This window comes from Bos grunniens, chromosome 19 (assembly GCF_055505025.1).
Source record: "Bos grunniens cultivar Pamir isolate PY7600 chromosome 19, Bosgru_T2T1.0, whole genome shotgun sequence".
NCBI classification, from domain to species: domain Eukaryota; kingdom Metazoa; phylum Chordata; class Mammalia; order Artiodactyla; family Bovidae; genus Bos; species Bos grunniens.
The window spans coordinates 29,502,837-29,520,556 of record NC_141183.1 but is presented as its reverse complement, the minus strand read 5'-3'; the positions used below and the strand labels follow the sequence as shown (position 1 = coordinate 29,520,556).

Sequence of the window (17,720 nt, the reverse complement as noted above, 5' to 3'; positions counted from 1 at the left end):
GTCCTAGGATTGCGTAAGTGAAAGGAAGGTGTTAAGTTGCTAAGTGTCTGACTCTTTGCGACCCCATGGACCAGAGCCCTCCAGGCTTCTCTGTCCATGGGATTTTCCAGGCAAGAATCCTGGAGTGGGTTGCCATACCCTCCTCCAGGGGCTCTTCCCAACCCAGGGATCAAACTGGGGTCTCCTGCATTGCAGACAGATTTCTTTACCAGCTGAGCCATCAGACTGCAAGGCCCTGAGGAGAGGACTGCAAGCCAAGTCTGGGAAACAGCACACCTGCACAACCCCTGCTAGACAGAACGGACGCAGAGCCAGTTTCTGTGCAGAGGCTTAGGGGACTGGGATCTCCTGAATGTGCTTACAGAAATGTTATACTTGTTTTAGGTCAGCAATGGGTAAAGATATAGTTAGAAAGAAACCTGTTTATATAGATGGTTTTTAAAAACAATGCACAAGTGGCAAAGTAAAACTTGAGAAAATCCAAAAATTGAGAAATTAAAATGAGAAAGTGGATCAACACTACCTTTGATAAAGGCAAAAAATGGATTTCTAGTTGGAGAAAACTTATGTTTGAAGAATTGTCTTCATCAGGGCATATCTGAAAACTAATGTTATTAAAATTCATGCCAATTTCATCAAATATAATGTATCTACTTTGAAGCAGAATATACCAGTAGACAAGCAAATAATTTTAATTAGAAAGTAAAATGCACAATATACCAAATGAAAATTCCATTGTCTGATATTTTATGGCTGATTATTCTGATAAAGCCCCAGCGTAAGCAGGTATGTCCTAAGCCAGCCTAGTGATTGGTTGTTGACCCCCGTGTTCTGTGTTGAAGGCGTAACGCTCTGCAGTCAGCCACAAGGAGCAGGTTCATTCAGTGCTGAATCACATATGCTGTGAAGTGAGGTACATTCTCTCACTGAGTGTGGGGGCATGGAGGACCCCCAGGGCTCTTCCTGAGACCTTCTGTTTGGCTGAAGGGCTGGGTCTGGTCCTGACTGTGCTTGGGAGGTCCCCTTCAGTGTGCTGTCCTGGTCACGGAGAGCCCTCTTCCAGATGCCCCTCACCTGCCCCTGGGGCTTGCAGGCTGCAAGTCGTGAACACCCAAGGCCTCTTGTCCAGGACAGAAACTGGTCCCCACCTTAAGTTCTGGACAGAATCTGTTCAGCAATGCCCCTCGCAGGTTTCCAAAAGTGAAAGTGAAAGTTGCTCAGTTGTGTCCAACTGTTTGCGACCCCATGGACTATACAGTCCATGGAATTCTCCAGGCCAGAATACTGGAGTGGGTAGCCATTCCCTTCTCCAGGGGATCTTTCCAACCCAGGTCTCCCATATTGCAGGCAGATTCTTTACCAGCTAGCTGAGCCACAAGGGAGGCCAAGGGGATGCTTACTAGCCTCATGGTACAGAAGCAGGAAACTTGAAGATTCGTCCCTCAAGAGCCACTGACTTGCCATGTGCAGCCTCTGATCAAGGGTGGGTATTGTCTGAGTACCATGACAACAGCAGTGAAACAGGCCAGTGGCTTTGTAAGACGCACAGTCTACGAATGACAGATGATTCTTGCACCAAACTGGCAGCTGCCTTCCAGGAGCCCGAGGATTTACCACGTGTGGACATCACAAATGACCATCACAAGCCGAGCTCAGGACAGGACAGAGAGTGGTGAGAAAGGAGGGCTGCCTCCTGGAGCTGTCTTCTGGTCCCAGGATTGGGGACAGGGACCCCCCCTCACCCCCACCCAGTTCTAGTGCCCTGAACCCCGAGGACTCTGGGAGATCTCGCCTCACCTCTCTAGACTGAGACCTGGAAACATGTGCAGGACAGTCTCTGGAAGGCTTCAGGGGGTGCTGCCTGAAGATGGGGGTGGGGGTGGCAAGCCCCATGTCCCTGGTAAAGAGTCACTGAGCAGGTCTGGGAACGTGGGCTCACCCAGTGCGCTCCCTGTCCCTGCCCAGAGCTCTAGGGATGCAGGTTCTCCGACTGAGCATGCTCAGTCCTAGGGGGCCGGGGGCGGAGGAGGTAAGTGGGGGACTTTGGCTGAAGCGGTGAGTTTTATTAATGGTTAATTGCGAGGATGGTGCGTTTGCATATCTTCTTAAAAAGTTCTGGTACGATTTAAAAATGATTGGTTGGTTAGCCACTGAGTAGAATAATTCAGCAGAGACGATGAGGAGGTGGCTGGGGTCCATCAGTAGTATCCAGCCTGTGGCGGGGAGAAGGGATCCAGGTTACCGCCAGTTTGACCCCTCAGCCCTGCAACATGGGCCCAGGGTCAGAACCCCAACCAGCACCTCCCATCCTGAAGCCTCTCCTCCAGTGACAGCAGGGCCCACAGGTGCCTAAGGACGAAAGGTCATGCTCTCCCCGACAAACGATGACAGGATGGTGGTGTTGGTGGCGGTACTCTGTCCAACATGGAGGAGACACGACAACGAGCAAAGACATAAGTCGTAAGAAGGAAGCAGACTATCCATGTGAACTCTGAAAACTGGTGAGCGATTCTGCTTCTCAAATTCCAGAGAGTAATTAATTCCATCAACACCCACTGAGGCTTAAAGCACAGCCACAGAGTTCAAACGATGCATTTAATCCTCAAGATCCTGATGACATCAATCGATTTTAACCTTTTATTTTCTTCAGCTTTTAAAAACCCCTGCAATGCTTTCCATAGCTTAGGCTAGCCTTTACTGGAACCCTGTGTAAAAAGGATGTGGAAAATGCCCCCACCCTGAGATTCTAATGTGCTCCCCTTAGACTAATAACTGTGGCTTTCAGTTTCCCATTTTAAAATGCTCCAAATGCATTCTAATCCTAGTAAACTGAATTATTAGAATCAATCAGAGCTACGAAGTGCAAAAAAGCAATTTCAGAAAAATGTTTGCAGTGACCACCAACAAAGATTCCTCAAGAAAATGGCCAATTTAGGCACAGAATCCTTTGCTGAAAGTAAAAGGTGATTTTATAAAAAGAGGGTATAAGCATAGAGAAGCAGCAAAGAGAGAAGAGCCCCCAAATCTTTACCCAGTCTCACACTGGATCCAAAACAATTGGAACACCTCAGTTCCCAGTGAGGACAGCAAGAGGCGGGGCTGCCCGCACCCTGTGGGCTCAGAAGAGGCCTCTCCCAAAGCCATAATTAAATCAATCTCCAGGCCAAGCTAAGTAGACGTTTTTACAACACTGATGCATCTCTAGAACCTACCAGACAAAGGCTTGCCTGCCAGACCCTTTTGGGAACTTTGCGCGGCATTGCCAGCCCATCTGGCAGGGGGCACTGCCCCCTAAGAGGGGGCACGCCTGTGGGGATCAGTTTGCCTGCACCTCTGGATTCTCCACCAGGCTGAGCAACTCCACTGCAAGCAAGGAGGTACTGGTCAGGCTGGGGACCCACGACCTGGGAGAGGGCAGGCAGACAGGGACTGGAGACCAAACAGTGCCACCGGCCTCAGCAAGACGCAGAACAGCACTGAGCCCACAGCAAGCTCTGATCCACCAGGTCTGCTGCCTAAGTGCTGAAGTTAAGCTTTAAGGAAAGAAAAACCATTCAAAAACGAAACAAAAAGTGACTTTGAGCTTTTTGAGATGCTGCTCAGACTCTGAAGCTAGGTCTGAGTGGCTCCACGGGTACATCCTTGGGGCAGCTGAGTGCACATGGCTGTGGTTTTCTGGGAGCGATGGTTGCTTCGTCCGAACCCTCTAGAGTCCAGCCCTGGACTGCACTGTGGCTGTCAGGTTTAACACTCTGCTGCTCCAGGCTAAAGTCCAAAGTGCCTGGAGACAAATAAATTGCACATTCTTTTTCTGGTAACACATGAACCTCTGAGTGTAGAAAAACACATGACCGGAAGAGCACACACCCCATGCTGGCCCGAGTTACAGAAAGGAAGAAACGGCCCTACCTCCTCTCAACACAGAGTGGGTTCTGAGACTGGCTCACGGGATGGCACGTCTGTGAACTGCCAGAAAAATCAACAGGGCCTTTGTCCTCAGCACAGCCTGGTACCTCTGAGGAAACCCAAATGAATTCAGATGCGGCTGGTGTCTCCAGCTCTATCAACACCCTCTCAACACTTAAACCAAACACAGACACGAACACAGCTGTTCACGTTAAATTTGGCTTTGCCTCGGGAAGCTGCCTGGCATTGGCTCTCCTAGCACGTCCACGTCTGCGATGACTAATCACCAGAGACACATGCTTCAGTCAGCCTCACGGCCAAACCACCTCCACCAGCAGCCTGTCACCAGAGGCCTGTCCTCCACCTCCACGCGCCAGGTCCATGCACGTCCAGGAACCAGTTGGCCCCAAGGCACCAACAGCGAGAGGATCAAGGGTTAGGCAGCTCAGCTTCTGCAAGCGAGCTCTCCAGAGCTTTAACCTCAGACCAGAGGCAGTTCATGGCTCCTGTGAGGACAGGCCTGTGGATTGGACAGTCTCTGCCGCTGGAGCCCAGAAGCAGCCAGAGATGCTCAGAGAATCTGGGGCTGCCCACAGGCCACAGCTCCCTAGCCCTTAGTTTTAGGCTGAATGTTAATAGGATGAGACAGCACTGATTTAATAAGATCGGAGGCGCTCCCAAGACAGAGCCACCCCAGGCAGCCATTGGGGACCCACCTTGATGAGCACGGCAGCCAGGACGCCCAGGAGAGTGAGCAGCAGGAGGCAGAGTCTCTCTTTGTTGAACCGCTTCAGCATGAAAAATTTCGCCCAGTCCACCTTCGACTGGCTGTTGGGAGGGTACCGGAGTTGGTTCACGCCTTCCCGCTTGAGAGTTTTTAATAAACAGGGACGTTGATGGGAGAAAGTATCGAAACTGTGTTTTCCGTGATACGCTCCCATCCCGCTGGACCCTGAAGTCAAGGGCAGATGAGACAGGCCGATGTAGGTAACGGTGCTCCTTCTGCGCACAGGCAGGCCCCCTGCCCACCAGCCTGGAGGGCTGTGTTCCAGGAGGTCCTAGGCCCCCTGCCATTGGCATGGGGGGAGCACCTTGTTTCAGGTCCTCCCAGTGGCCCCCACACAGTGGACCCGGCCCAGGACATGTTGAGGGTGCTCCTGGGACAGGCTCACACTACCACAACCCCACTTCCGAGAGGGAACACGGCAGGTAGAGCCTTAGTGTGGCCCTGAGGGTCTGACTCTGGGAGCCCAGGGCTGAGCTGTGCTTCCTCCAGGCTCTCGGGAGGTCATGTGGTGGTGCTAACAAGCTGGTGGACACCTCTGCCCTTTCAGAGCTGTGCTCATTTGTCTGCTCGGTCACGTAAGCCAGGCAGACACACGTGTGGCTAGGGTAACCAGGGCCCAGGGCATGATTTGGGTGAAGCTAAAGCTGCAGGGTGGAGAAGGCAATGGCACCCCACTCCAGTACTCTTGCCTAGAAAATCCCATGGACGGAGGACCCTGGTGGGCTGCAGTCCATGGGGTCGCTAAGAGTTGAACACAACTGAGCGACTTCACTTTCACTTTTCACTTTTATGCACTGGGGAAGGAAATGGCAACCCACTCCAGTGTTCTTGCCTGGAGAATCCCAGGGACGGGGGAGCCTGGTGGGCTGCTGTCTGTGGGGTCGCACAGAGTCGGACACGACTGAAGCGACTTAGCAGCAGCAGCAGAAGCTGCAGGGGGATTCTATAAGATGTATCAAAAGGTGTGCCTTTTAAAGAAAAAGTATAAATTACAAAATATTAAGTGTTTATGTCTCGGAGGTCATTAAATTTTCCCTCACAACTTTCCATAGTATTCTATTTTTGTGCCTTTTCCCTAAAAATGCAAATTGACATCCAGGTCCTCGGCTGCTGTCTGCCCTGCCCATGGCCCCATCCCCCGCCTGTCCATGGGCCCATCCCTCACTTGCCCATGGCCTGTCCCTCACCACCTCATTCATAAAGGACATAGGGCAAGCCTCAGTTCATCTGAGACCTGATTCTTGGCCCAAGACATGCCCTGCATCTGATGAAGAACTGCAGACCAGGGAAGCAGCAAACTGTAAACCATTACAGACTGGGAAGCGCCCCTGAGGGTGGAGGGTGGGGACGGGGCCAGAAGGAGACTCTGGGCAGCGGCTGGGAGGGGCCTCACCCACGCCTCCGAAGGGCAGAGAGCTGAGCGTGAAGTGCATGATGACGTCATTGCCTGTGACACCACCACTGGACGTCCCGTCGATCATCCGCTTGATGAGCTGAGGGGAACAGCAGAGGCCCCAGGTCAGCTGCGGCCAGCCCAGGACACGTCCTCCTCGAGGTCAAACCCCACGAGCAAGCACGGTACAGGTCAGCTCTCAGCTGCACATCGAGTCCTCCAGGGAAGCAACGCAGAGGTGGCTGAACACCCGTCAAACCATTGTTCGACCCCTGAGCCCGCAGCCAGGGCCTCTCTTATCAGGGACTGTTCAGGCTCTATTCCAGGTCTTAAGAATTGTTAATGTTTCTTCTTTATGATCTGCCGGGAGCCAGCGAGAGGCACTCCACTCATGGCAAAGGTCATGAGAAAGGAGGCTCGGCATATGCAAAGGCGGGATCGAGCCTCAGGAGTCCCCCTGGATATTCTCGAGCATCTACCCCCAAAAAACCAGAGTCTGCCTACTTTATTGCTTTGTGCTCTCACCTCTGACTTTACTGGGGGCTGTCCCCCACCACCATCTCGCTCTCTCTGACAAAGAGTTAACTTACAGCTCCAATTAATAAAGTTCCTGGGCATTAGGAGTGTTTAAATCCAAACCCCTCAGATAGCTCTCTAACTCGCCTGACAAGTTTACCTGGACTCCTACAGCTATGCATACGATTGTTTACAGTCTCCCAGCCTGATTGTTTACAGTCTCCCAGCCTGAGAGGCACGGGAAGCTTAAGATATTCAAATAGCTTAGAGCCTCTCAGAGAGTTAGAAACCGTCAGAATAAAACTAGTAAAAGATTTCATTGATGAGCCAATGCTTGCTGCCAAGTTTCCACATCCCCTGTATTGTATCCTTGAATGTGTATTAATTAATATAGTTGGTATGTAGAAAAAATAAGTAGTGGCCTTGGTGTTAGCAACTTTAGACCCTTAAGGTAATAAATTCTTTCCTTTGTTGTAAACCTACTACACATCTGCCCTATAGGAATGCAACTTTATCTAACACCTTCGGAGGATGGCACCAAACCTTAAAATAATTACTCTTAGATAAAATAAGTCTTACAGTTGACAAACCTTTGTCAAGAGTCATAAAATGTTAATAGGCCTTCTGGCCAGAAGATGACGTAAATCACCTAAACCATCTGTATATGATAAATTTGCAGGAAAGAAACCCTGGTTTTTGATAAGGATCAAAGACTGCTGACTTTGCATGATTTCACATCCCCTATTATCATCTATGTGTAACTTAGGGTATAAAAGCCCCTGTTGAAAATAAAGCTACGGGCCTTGCTCACCAAAGCTTGGTCTCCCCATGTCATTCTTTCTTTTCACATTCTGGCTGAGTCTCCATCTGGAGCGTGGAGGTCCTCTGCGACCATTTATTTGCCTGGGCTTCTAAGACCACTCGAGAAGGTGTCTAAGGTGGGGCACCTTCCGCTATTCGAGAGGGCGCCTGCGGCCTCCGTGGTCAGAGCTAACCTGGTGTCACAGGTTATATTGATTTTTTGCATAAACCAAGCTACTTAGCCTCTTTTCTCCACTGAATTTTCCTACTGAGCTATCCTCATTCTATTATTCTTTATATCTCTAATTAATATTTAAATAAATCGCTGACGCCGTCTCTCCTTCAAATACCCTGGATCAGCCAGGGCTGGACCTCGGCAATGATCTACTTTACAGCCTGTGATTTACAGATATTTCATTTCTATGACATGCAAAAACCATTCAAATGTCCTACTTTTGAAGGAGATCGCTGGTTGGCTCACCCGGGACCCAAATGAGCAGTGACGCTTGACTGGTAAACGTTGCCTCCCTGCTGCCGACCAGCCCAGTCCTCTGTACCGAAGGTCATCACTGACCACAGGACAGACCCTGACCTGCCACCCTCCACCCAGGCCACAGACCTCAGCTTCCGCTCTGTGCTCCACTGCCTGTGATCATTTCGGCTGTAGACCGTTGTGTGCCGCTAACCTGAGCCTCACTGAGCCCTGCACACTCGGTCTCCCTGGATGGTGGACAGAGATCAGCCCCTCGACAGCTTGGCCAGCTCTGGAAGCGGCCCCATGACCACCTGTACAGCCGGGCAGAGGCTCCACAGGGGGCTCCTGCTCTGGGGACTCCTCAGCCTGGCCTGGCTGCACATTCTCCTCTGACTTTTCCCTTTTCCTCAGAGGCTCCTGGCCTACTGGCCCACCTTGAGGTTACTGTTCCTCGGCAGCCAGTCACCTTTGAGGTGTGGATGGACAGGCTCGAGAGTGGTGGCAGGGCTGCCAGGCCTGGGGTGACAAGGCGTGGGTAGCCAGCCTGACTAGGACTGTGAAACCGCTCCAACCACAAGGTTGCATCACTGGAAAAACCCAAGTCCATGGTTTCCCAGCAGCTCCCTAAGCAGTGCCAGAGACCTGCCCTAGTCTACTCCACAGCCCCCACCTGCATGGCCTTGGGGTCCTCGGGCACCCAGGGTTACCAGCGGGAGAGCTGCCAACACTGGTGCCTGAAGTCTCCCAATTAGATGGGAGGTGTTTGTGAGTCAACAGACAGTCACTCCGAAGATGGAGCTCTGACCCCAGGGAGTGAGGGGAAGGTTACAGTGATAACCCCAGGGCCTCACTACCCAAGAGACAGCCAGCTGTGAGCAAAGCCTCACTGGGGACTCAGGCATAATAATCCCTGTCTGCTTTAGAGCAGGGAAGGTTCAGGAGCACAGATCATGACAGCACGCCGTGTGCTGTGAAGATTACCTTACTGTTGTGAGAAAACACGTAGAAAGCCAGGGGCTTTTCACGTTCATTTATGAACTGTATGGCTTCATCTGCATTCTTCACAGGCACTATTGGAAGAATTGGCCCAAAAATTTCTTCCTGCATCACCTTGGTGCCAGGATCCACATCAGTGAGTATTGTTGGGGCTGAGAAAGAAAATCAAAGGTGAAAAGGCTGCAGCTGAGCCAGAAACACCCAACTCTCACTGCACGCTGTGCTCAGGGCTCCCTCACCCCGCCAAGTGTCACCTCATGAAACGAGCCCCAAGTGCATGCGTGAACCGTGCAAATACTCAATGTCTCCAGGCATGTGCATCAGGGATCCTTGTGCCACCAAGGGGGCAGACAGGCTGGAGTAAATCCTGTGTTTACCTAACCGTGTTCAGCACGGCACACCTGTGTCCTTCCCTGGACAGGCCTTCCTGGGAGCACAGATGGTCTGGTCCCTCCAAGGACCAGACCAGCACCACTTCTTAACTCAAGTGCATTCCTGCCCTGATCTCTCTGACCTTGACTACAACTGAGTGAGGTTAGAGAATGTCATAAAGTGGTAGCATCCCCCAGGCCTTGGCTCAGGCTCTGCCTGCCCTGGACACATGGGAGGACACAGGAAGAGACGCCGTGGACTCTGAGGCACAAACCAGGTGGGTCCCCTTACCTATGTAGCGCGTGGCCTCATCCATCTCCCCACCAAAAGCTATCTTCTGTCCTTCCAGCAGACTCTGTATCCTCTTAAAATGACGAAGATTGACGATCCTCTCATAGTCGGGAGATTCTTTTACATTTTCTCCATAAAATCCCTGTGTCAGACAACAGTATCTAGTCATCACCAAAGACCCACGTTTTAATTTAATAAAGTTCACTTGTGTCCCCAGATCTGGCTTTACACCCTCACAGAATCCCATGCCCCCCTCCCCCTCAGCCCGAGGACTTCGACAGCAGTGAGGTTAAGCTCTCTGTCAGGCTGAGGGCAGCAGGAGTTTACACACACACACATGTCTCCCATTTCCCAGTTTCTGGGGTTAGCATGGGTCCTTCCTGGGGTGGATGCAGAGTGGGTACTGCAAGTCATGCCCCGTATCAGGGCCCCATGTGCATCCCTGTTGACTCTGGCTGCTCCGCTCCCGTGAGGAGCTTAGTAGTGGCCTGCAGAGTCTGGAGCACGGCCTGTGCAGCCCTTCACAAAAAGAGTCTGCCGAGCTTCGTGCTGCTTCCTCCTGGCCTGGAACCTCCACCAGCCACAGACAGTTGGGAAACCACTCGGAAGCTCAAAGCACAGTCCGGGTAAACCAATCTCAATGGCTCACAGTCAGCCCCATAGGCGTGCTCCATCTCCCCTGACCACTGTCCAGTCCCCGCATCAACCTTGAGCTGGCTGGTAAGAACATCCCGGGCAGCCTGTGGAAACACAGGGTCTCAGGTCCCCACACTGGGGCCACAGGAGTGGCTGTCAGTGCCGGCTGCACCTCAGTGTCACCTGGAGACCCCAGACCTCCTGTGGATGGGAGGACAGGAAACTTCTCCTAAATCACGCCTAGCAGGGCAGTGAGAGGAGAAACGCCTCCAGGAAGACAGGGACTGTCACTCCCAGGAAACCTGGCTCATCACCACGCACCCCCAGCACAACTTCTCTAGCCGCAGTGTCTCCCTGGAGTCTGGCCAAGGCCCCTCTCATGCTGTCCTTGTCCGGCCCCACCACAGTCTCACCACTACATCCACATCAAGACCCTCGGCCCCTCGCTGCTCACACTGTCTCTCCTGATTGTCCATGAGCCACCTCTCAGGGCTTGGTCAGCACCCAGGGAGTGAACCGTGGTTGTTCCAGCAACTTCTTCACCCAGGAGGCCCATGACTCAGTGCCATCACTGAGCTGTCAAAGCTCCATCCCATCCTTCCTCCAGTCTAAGTCCCTCGTTTCTCCTGGCTCATCTGGGGCCTTCCTTGATCCCCGCCCTAGACTGCCACTTGAAACACCCTCAAAAATTGAGGACTGCATTAAGAGTAGTTAATTCACTCACTCCACGAAATAGCTGGCTTTGCTAAACCGCCTACAAACTGAATATCAGATGACCTTGACAGGCAGTGGCCACATGTCAGGGGCCCTCGACTGTGCTGCAGAAGCCTGACAGTCTTCTCCCCAGACCATAGAATCACAGCTGAACTGTTTTTTCTAAAGCCTGTGCTGCACCTAGGAGTTATCATCAACAAATCAGCTGGATGGTTTTTGGTGTGCATACCACCAGCCTCACCATGCTCTCAGCAAATGTTCTCCGAAAATGTTTTCTCATTAGCCAGGAAGTTCAGTCACAGCTGCTACTTGCACCCTGAGGCAGCCAGTGCAACCAGAGGCGGTAAACACGCACCTTCACGGCCTCCTGCACCTTCTGCACGATCAGGTCCTGGAGGGACGGCTCACAGAGCACGTAGTCGGGGGCGATGCAGGTCTGACCGCAGTTCATGAACTTGCCCCAGGCGATGCGTCTGGGAAAAGCACCAGCAGCCGCATTCAGTCCCCGCACCTGCCACCCACGCTGTGCTCTTTACCAACAATGCTCACAAACGTTCTCATGAATGTTGACTGAACAATGTTTTAATGACTCATCTCTGTAGCACTTTCAGTTGATGCAGAATATTCTAGGGAGCAGGGAAAGCGTTGTGCCTGCTCATCAAAAACAGTGCTTTAAATGCAGAGACACCCCTGCCTGCAGCAGGAAAGGACAGAGTACGGTTTCCTGACACTCCCTCCCTCTCCCAACTCCGGCTAGGAGGACGTCTGGGAGGACGGGGTCACCTGGCTCTGGGAAGCTGTGCCTGAGCTCTGACAGAAATCCACGCACTGGGGTCTCCTGTTCGGGCACACACCTACCTACAGAGCCCACCCAACCCTGCCCAATGCCCCCACCCACGCCTCTCCGAGGGGAGGGGAGCCATGCCGCTCTAGCACTGTCGACTGTGGGTCTGAGCACTTGCTGTGAGCCAAACTGATTCAGCCCAGACACCTCCAAACCCTTCACTTTCTAATTCTCAGATGCAAGATGCTCTTCTCAGTTAAAAGATGAGCGGTATCGGTTATCAACAAAGGAACTTAGGAGATCAGCGTAGGGAGTCTAAAGACTTTGCATCATCTACTGTACTTTCTGGATCAGCTACCAGTGGAACAGAAAGATTTCCTGCCTGATCTATTATCTTGAGAACAGAAAGAACTTGTTTTTCATTCCTAAGGATGGCCGTGTGATGTCAAGGCTTCGTATTCACCACTTCTGGCTGTGGCACTAAGAGGGAGTGTGTGAAAGTTCTACGCTACCCTGTGGCCCCAACCCAGGACATCAACCCCCAAGACTCAGCAAGGTCTCTTGGAGCCAGGAGGCACAGGGGACATGCCAGCAGGCTCTCGGCCGAGCTGAGAAAATCCAGGAAACCAGAGAGCCAGACTCACCGGCAGGCGACGTCCAAGTCGCAGTCTCGGTCCACATAGCACGGGCTCTTCCCTCCCAGTTCAAGGGTCACAGGGGTCAGATGCTTGGCAGCAGCCTGCATGACGATTTTTCCAACAGTGGTGTTTCCCGTGTAGAGAATGTGGTCAAATCGCTGCTTCAGAAGCTCCGTGGTCTCCTCGACACCACCAGTGACAACAGCGTATAGGTCCTGAAGGAAAGAGACAGACGCGAGTATCATCGACCTCATCCTGTCGTCCGATGTAAACACCTAACTGTCCATAAAACCAGGAACAGGTGGAAACCGGCCCTGGTGAGGATGGGTGGGGGAGTCCGATGGCACCTGAGAATCTCGACCTGTGGCAGAACTGGCCAGAGAGACTAGCATTTCCATCTCAGCCTCACAAGGCCACAAAGGAGAGGAAGGATCCCCCCTGGGACACGCAGAGCCGGGGGAAGAGTGAACGGAGGGTGGTAGGGACGCAGCTGCTGTGGGTGAGCACAGGACAGGCCCTGGGCACGTCTACCTGGACATCCTTCCTGAACTCAGCTCAGTGCAGGGGGAGACCGAGGGACGTCTGAGTCTGAACATGTGTGAAACCCAGTGAGGGCCAACAAGGTCGGGCCAGCTGCTCCCTACCCCATTGCCACCAGCTCCTATGCCCGCTGGCTGGGGGCCTCATAGTTGCCTCCCTGACAGTCCCTGAAGACCCCCTCCCCACAGAGCTAAATGGCATCACAACATTCTCTGCCTTGCACCAGACCCCTGATGGTTTTCTCTACACAGCTTCTGACACTCTTCACTGCCAGGACTTTAACCCAGAGTGAAGGGCCAGGTCTGGGTCAGCAGGCCGTTTCTTTCTGTGGTTTTCAGCCCACAAACTTGTCCATTTAAGCCTGGACATGCTCTCATACATGCTCGCTAGGAGCACCTGGCTCAGCTCCAGCCCCTCGTCAAACAACCCACTACGCGGATACACCTAAGATCGCAGCAGATCCAGTATCAGGTTAATTCAGAACACCACACAGCAGGGGACGCTCTCTGAGAAGTAGAGGTGCTGATAAGGCCAAGGGCCTGAACAGTCTGTAACCACAGCAGCTGAATGATTCCACTTTGTCTTGGACTTCACTTCTCTTGTCAGGCCAGTTGCGGGAGGCTTAGGGAAATGGGGCATGGAGACCTGACCACCAAACAATGGCAGTGGGAAGAGCGGGTACCTGTTCCCCACAACCAACAGACAGACATGCATGCCAAGGAGGGGCACTCTCACCTGGTCCAAGTACTGAGGGAGGAGCTTAGCCAAGAGCTTGGCTGTATTCTCACTTACTTCGGAAGGCTTGATAATCACAGCATTTCCTAAACAGAGCAGAAAGCAAGACAGCATTGTCGAATACCTGAGTGACTAACAGCCCCCCAGATGGCGCTCACGTGCGGAGCACAGGCTAAGCGTCACTCCTCCGTCTGTGCTCGGCCTTGTTCACCGCAGACCCCAGAGTCACCCCACTGCCTCCTTCCCAGAGGCTGACGCCTCCATTCTCACCCTTCAGGTCCCATCAGCCTCCCTACACGGCCTCCAGTGTTCCCACATTCCTCTCACTTCCACTCTTGGGTTTTCCTGTCTGGCCTGGGATTACTGCACAAATATGAGCCTTGTCAACATGAAGCTGTTGATGTGGATCCTGAAGAACTGAGAAATTAATCCCTTGGCACTTGCTGCGGGCCACGGAGCATGACTCCCACAGCCCTTATCTGAATGTAGAAACTGGTCAGACAGACTGATTCATCCAAAGCCAGAGGTGGTGACTGAAACCACCTGGGAACATGGATGTCAAGTGCGCCTCTCCACCCTCAGAGGTTCCCTCTCCAGGGCTCCAGAAAGCAGTGGCCACACAAACCTCTGGAGCCCACTAAACAAGTAAGAATAACGCTGCTGGCTTACACTAAGGCAAGCCACTATAGCAGATGCATGTAACTAGGCACCCTCCTTAACGTGCAACAATGGAACGGGGACGCAAGCTGACCCCAGACCTGCAGCGATGGCTCCTATCAGGGGCTGGATGATGAGGGCAAAGGGGTAGTTCCAAGCTCCGATAATCAGTACGACCCCCAGGGGCTCTGGCTGGATGTAGGCCTCATCCAGCATGGTGAGCAGGTTCCTCTGAGCTGGTTTAGCAGCAGCCCATTCCGGAAGCTTCTCCAGCATGAGATCAATTTCTCCAAGCACAGTAATGACTTCTTGACTGTATGCGTTGAATTCGCTCTGTCACAAGAGGATACAGTTAACCTTCATGGGTATGACATACTCAGGCAAGGGAATCCCCTGGTGGTCGAGTGGTTAGGACTCTGCTCTTCCACTGGGGCATGGGTTCGATCCCTGGCCCAGGAACTAAGATCCCACAAACCATACAGCGATGTACAAAGAAACCAAAGTGTTGGGCTAGGCACACCTGTCAGATGGGCTGGTTTGCTGTGTAGATTTCTCTGCACCCTTCAAGCCCACAGTGCATGCCTGCTAAGTCACTTCAGTTGTCTCCGACTCTGCAGTCGTCCAGGTTCCTCTGTCCATGGGATTCTCCAGGCAAAAATACTGGAGTGGGTTGCCATGCCCTGCTCCAGGGGAATCTTCCTGACCCAGGGATCGAACTTGCCTCTCTTAAGTCAACTGCACCGGCAGGTAGGTTCTTTACCACTAGCGCCACCTAAAGCCCATAGTATGCATTCATTAACTCCCTAGTATATTCAGTCTCTCTAAATCTTTCTTTACTGATCCAAGACATCTAAACTCAGGCTTAAATGGTCCTTAGTTAATAATGGTGTGCCCTAATCTCACTTTACAAGCCACAGTAATTATGCTTTCACCCATATCTCAATATTTCACCCTGAATACACTGCCTTACAACTGTAGTTTAACTTTGGGCATGTTTTGTTTCTGGACCAAATTTAACTCCCTCAAGGGCAAGGAATTTACTGTACTTCTTTCACTTTTTTTTTTTTAAGTCATGTCTGACTCTTTGCAACCCCATGGACTGTATGGTCCAAGGAATTCTCTAGGCCAGAATACTGGAGTGGCTAGCCTTTCCCTTCTCCAGGGGATCTTCCCAACCCAGGAATCGAACCCAGGTCTCCCACATTGCAGGTGGATTCTCTACCAGCTGAGCCACAAAGGAAGCCCTGTACTTTCATAATCCTTAAGACACACACTCAGAAATGCTGGTAGAGGGAACGATTCAGACATCTTGCTTCAGGCTACTTAAATCTGCCTTCTGTGACACAGTGCTTCTCCATCATAAGTAAATATTATAGCTATGTTGTTACTACTGGTGGTGGTGGTGGTGTTCAGTCACTAAGTCGTTTCCGACTCTTGTGACCCCACGGTCCATGGGATTTCCCAGGTAAGAATCCTGGAGTGGGTTGCCATTTCTTTCTCCAGGGGACCTTCCCAACTCAGGGATCGGATCTTGATCTGCACTGCAGGTGGATTCCTTACCACTGAGCCACCAGGGAAGCCTACACTTCTGTTTCTACTCCTCAAAAAAATCTTTAGGGGGAAGTGAGGGATGGAGCCTCACAAAGCCAGAGCAAGGCCTTGCTCTGGCTTTGCTACCCCTAGAATAAAGAGCGGGGGATGGGGGGTGGGGGGACCAAAACAGAATAGTAACAACAGTATTACAGAATACAGGGGACTGTATTTAAACCCTGAACACTCTCCCAAAACCTTGCTACTGAAAGCATGGTTCCAGAATAAGGCAGCGGGGTATCATACGGGGGCTTGTTACAAACTCGTGCTCTCAGAGTCCCCCCAAACCCCACCCGACCCACGGAAGCATCGTCCGGGACCTCCCGGGTAACTCGCGGGTGCACAGATCTGAAACCTAAAGTCGTGGTGGAAAATCCGAGCGAGACCATCAGCCACAAAATTGAAAGACAGTAATCCGGCCCGCAAGTTGCTAGAACGACCCAATCCCGGTAGAGTGGGTAGGGGTGGGGTCAGGTCCGGGCGCACCTTGCTCAGGTCCGCACCGATGGCCGCCAGGATGTCCTTCTCGCGCTCCTGCACCATCACGCGCAGGGCCTCGAGCTGCCGCCGCCGGAACGTCAAGGGCCGAGAGCGGCCGGAGCCGAAAGCCGCGCGAACCCGCTGGACCTCGCGCTCCATGGCCGGTCCTGTGGGGACAGGGGAGATCCGGCGCCATAGGCGGCGGGCGGGCAGGACGCGGGGCCGCGGGGCAGTCCCGCCCCATCCCCGCCCTCCACCCGGTCCCGGGCCCACGGCTCCCGGCCCACGCCGAACCTCGATCCCCGACGCGCCGACTCAGCGGACGCCAACTGCCCGGTCGACGCCCAGCCTGCAGGGCTCAGCCCTGAGTCGCGCGCCGATTGGCCGGCGCGGCCCACGTGACCCCCGCAGGCCGGACACTGTGCGGGCCCCGCCCCAGCCTTCGGCGGGCGCGCGGGGGAGGACGACGCGTGGGAGCTAGGGGTGGAGGGGACCTCGGCTGCGCCTGCGCCTGCGCCTGGGCCGCGCGGTTCAGACCTTGCAGACCTGGTCCCGCGCCAAGCGGCCCCGGAGGCGGCGCTTGACCGCCCGCACCGCTCCTTCCGGGCACCGAGTCTCTCGGACTGCTCACGCAAGTTAGTGCCCTGCGGCATCTCTTCTTCCTTTACCTGCCGCTCTCCGCCGCTTCCACCCTCCGGTCGCTGGCCCCTCCCTTCCCCCACCCCAGGTCCCTGTCCCTCTCCCCCACCCCGAGTCCCTCTCCCCCTTCACCCCGAGTCCCTGTCCCCCTTCCCTCCACCTCCCCGAGTCCCTGTCCCCCTTCCCCTCCCCGAGACCCTGTCTCCCTCCCCCACACCCATCCTGAGTCTCTGTCCCCCTGCGCCTCCCCAAGTCTCTGACCCCTTGCCCCCAGAGGGCCTGGGCTCCGGCTCCCCCTGCACCCACCGTGACAGAGCCCCCTGCTGGTGGGTTCTCACCTCACTCTCCTCACCTGTGCTGGTTGGAGGAACCTTCTGGCTAGTTCCTGACTTCACTGGGACTTTATATGCCTGTCACGTGATTGCTTATCATTTCCCTGTGCTTTGACTCCTCAGGGAGAGAACCTGTTAATCCGGAGGTGAAGGACTCTGCCTCAGGATGGGGAAGTCTGCCCCTTTCCCGGGATGCGCCGCTGATGCTTCCCCAGAGGTGAGCTTCCCTCCCGGCCGCGGGGTCTCCCGTGAAACCTTCAAGGGCCCTGTCGCGTCTTGTGTTTTCTGACAATATACAAAACTGTTCGGAAAACCGAGCTTCTGCACAGCGCTTTCCTCCATGTGGGGATTGCCCACCTGGGCTACAGCCCTCCGGTTTGGCGCGGAAAAAAACAACAACTCTCTTGTAGTTTTATGAGCAAACTCCTTGGAAAAGAC

The 17,720-nt window shown here is 53.4% G+C and overlaps 1 protein-coding gene across 7 annotated transcripts; it reads right to left on the bottom strand.

Moving 5' to 3' along the window:
* Positions 1-668: 668 nt before the first annotated feature.
* On the bottom strand, positions 669-17,364 carry ALDH3A2 (aldehyde dehydrogenase 3 family member A2). 7 transcript variants are annotated; one of them, XM_086358575.1, is made up of 12 exons: positions 17,303-17,364; positions 16,318-16,478; positions 14,343-14,574; positions 13,585-13,670; positions 12,316-12,524; positions 11,243-11,360; positions 9,538-9,679; positions 8,860-9,026; positions 6,087-6,186; positions 4,623-4,858; positions 3,910-4,015; positions 669-3,781 (listed from the first exon to the last, which is right to left on the bottom strand). In XM_086358575.1, the coding sequence occupies exons 2-11, from the start codon at positions 16,468-16,470 to the stop codon at positions 3,944-3,946; spliced, it is 1,515 nt and encodes a 504-aa protein (XP_086214701.1). In that variant the 5' UTR covers positions 16,471-16,478; positions 17,303-17,364; the 3' UTR covers positions 669-3,781; positions 3,910-3,943. The 7 variants fall into 7 exon arrangements, with proteins under 7 accessions (XP_086214701.1, XP_086214700.1, XP_086214699.1 ...); XM_086358574.1 differs by having other exon boundaries at positions 669-2,213; positions 17,303-17,353; XM_086358573.1 differs by lacking the exon at positions 17,303-17,364 and adding an exon at positions 16,606-16,642.
* Positions 17,365-17,720: the final 356 nt, after the last annotated feature.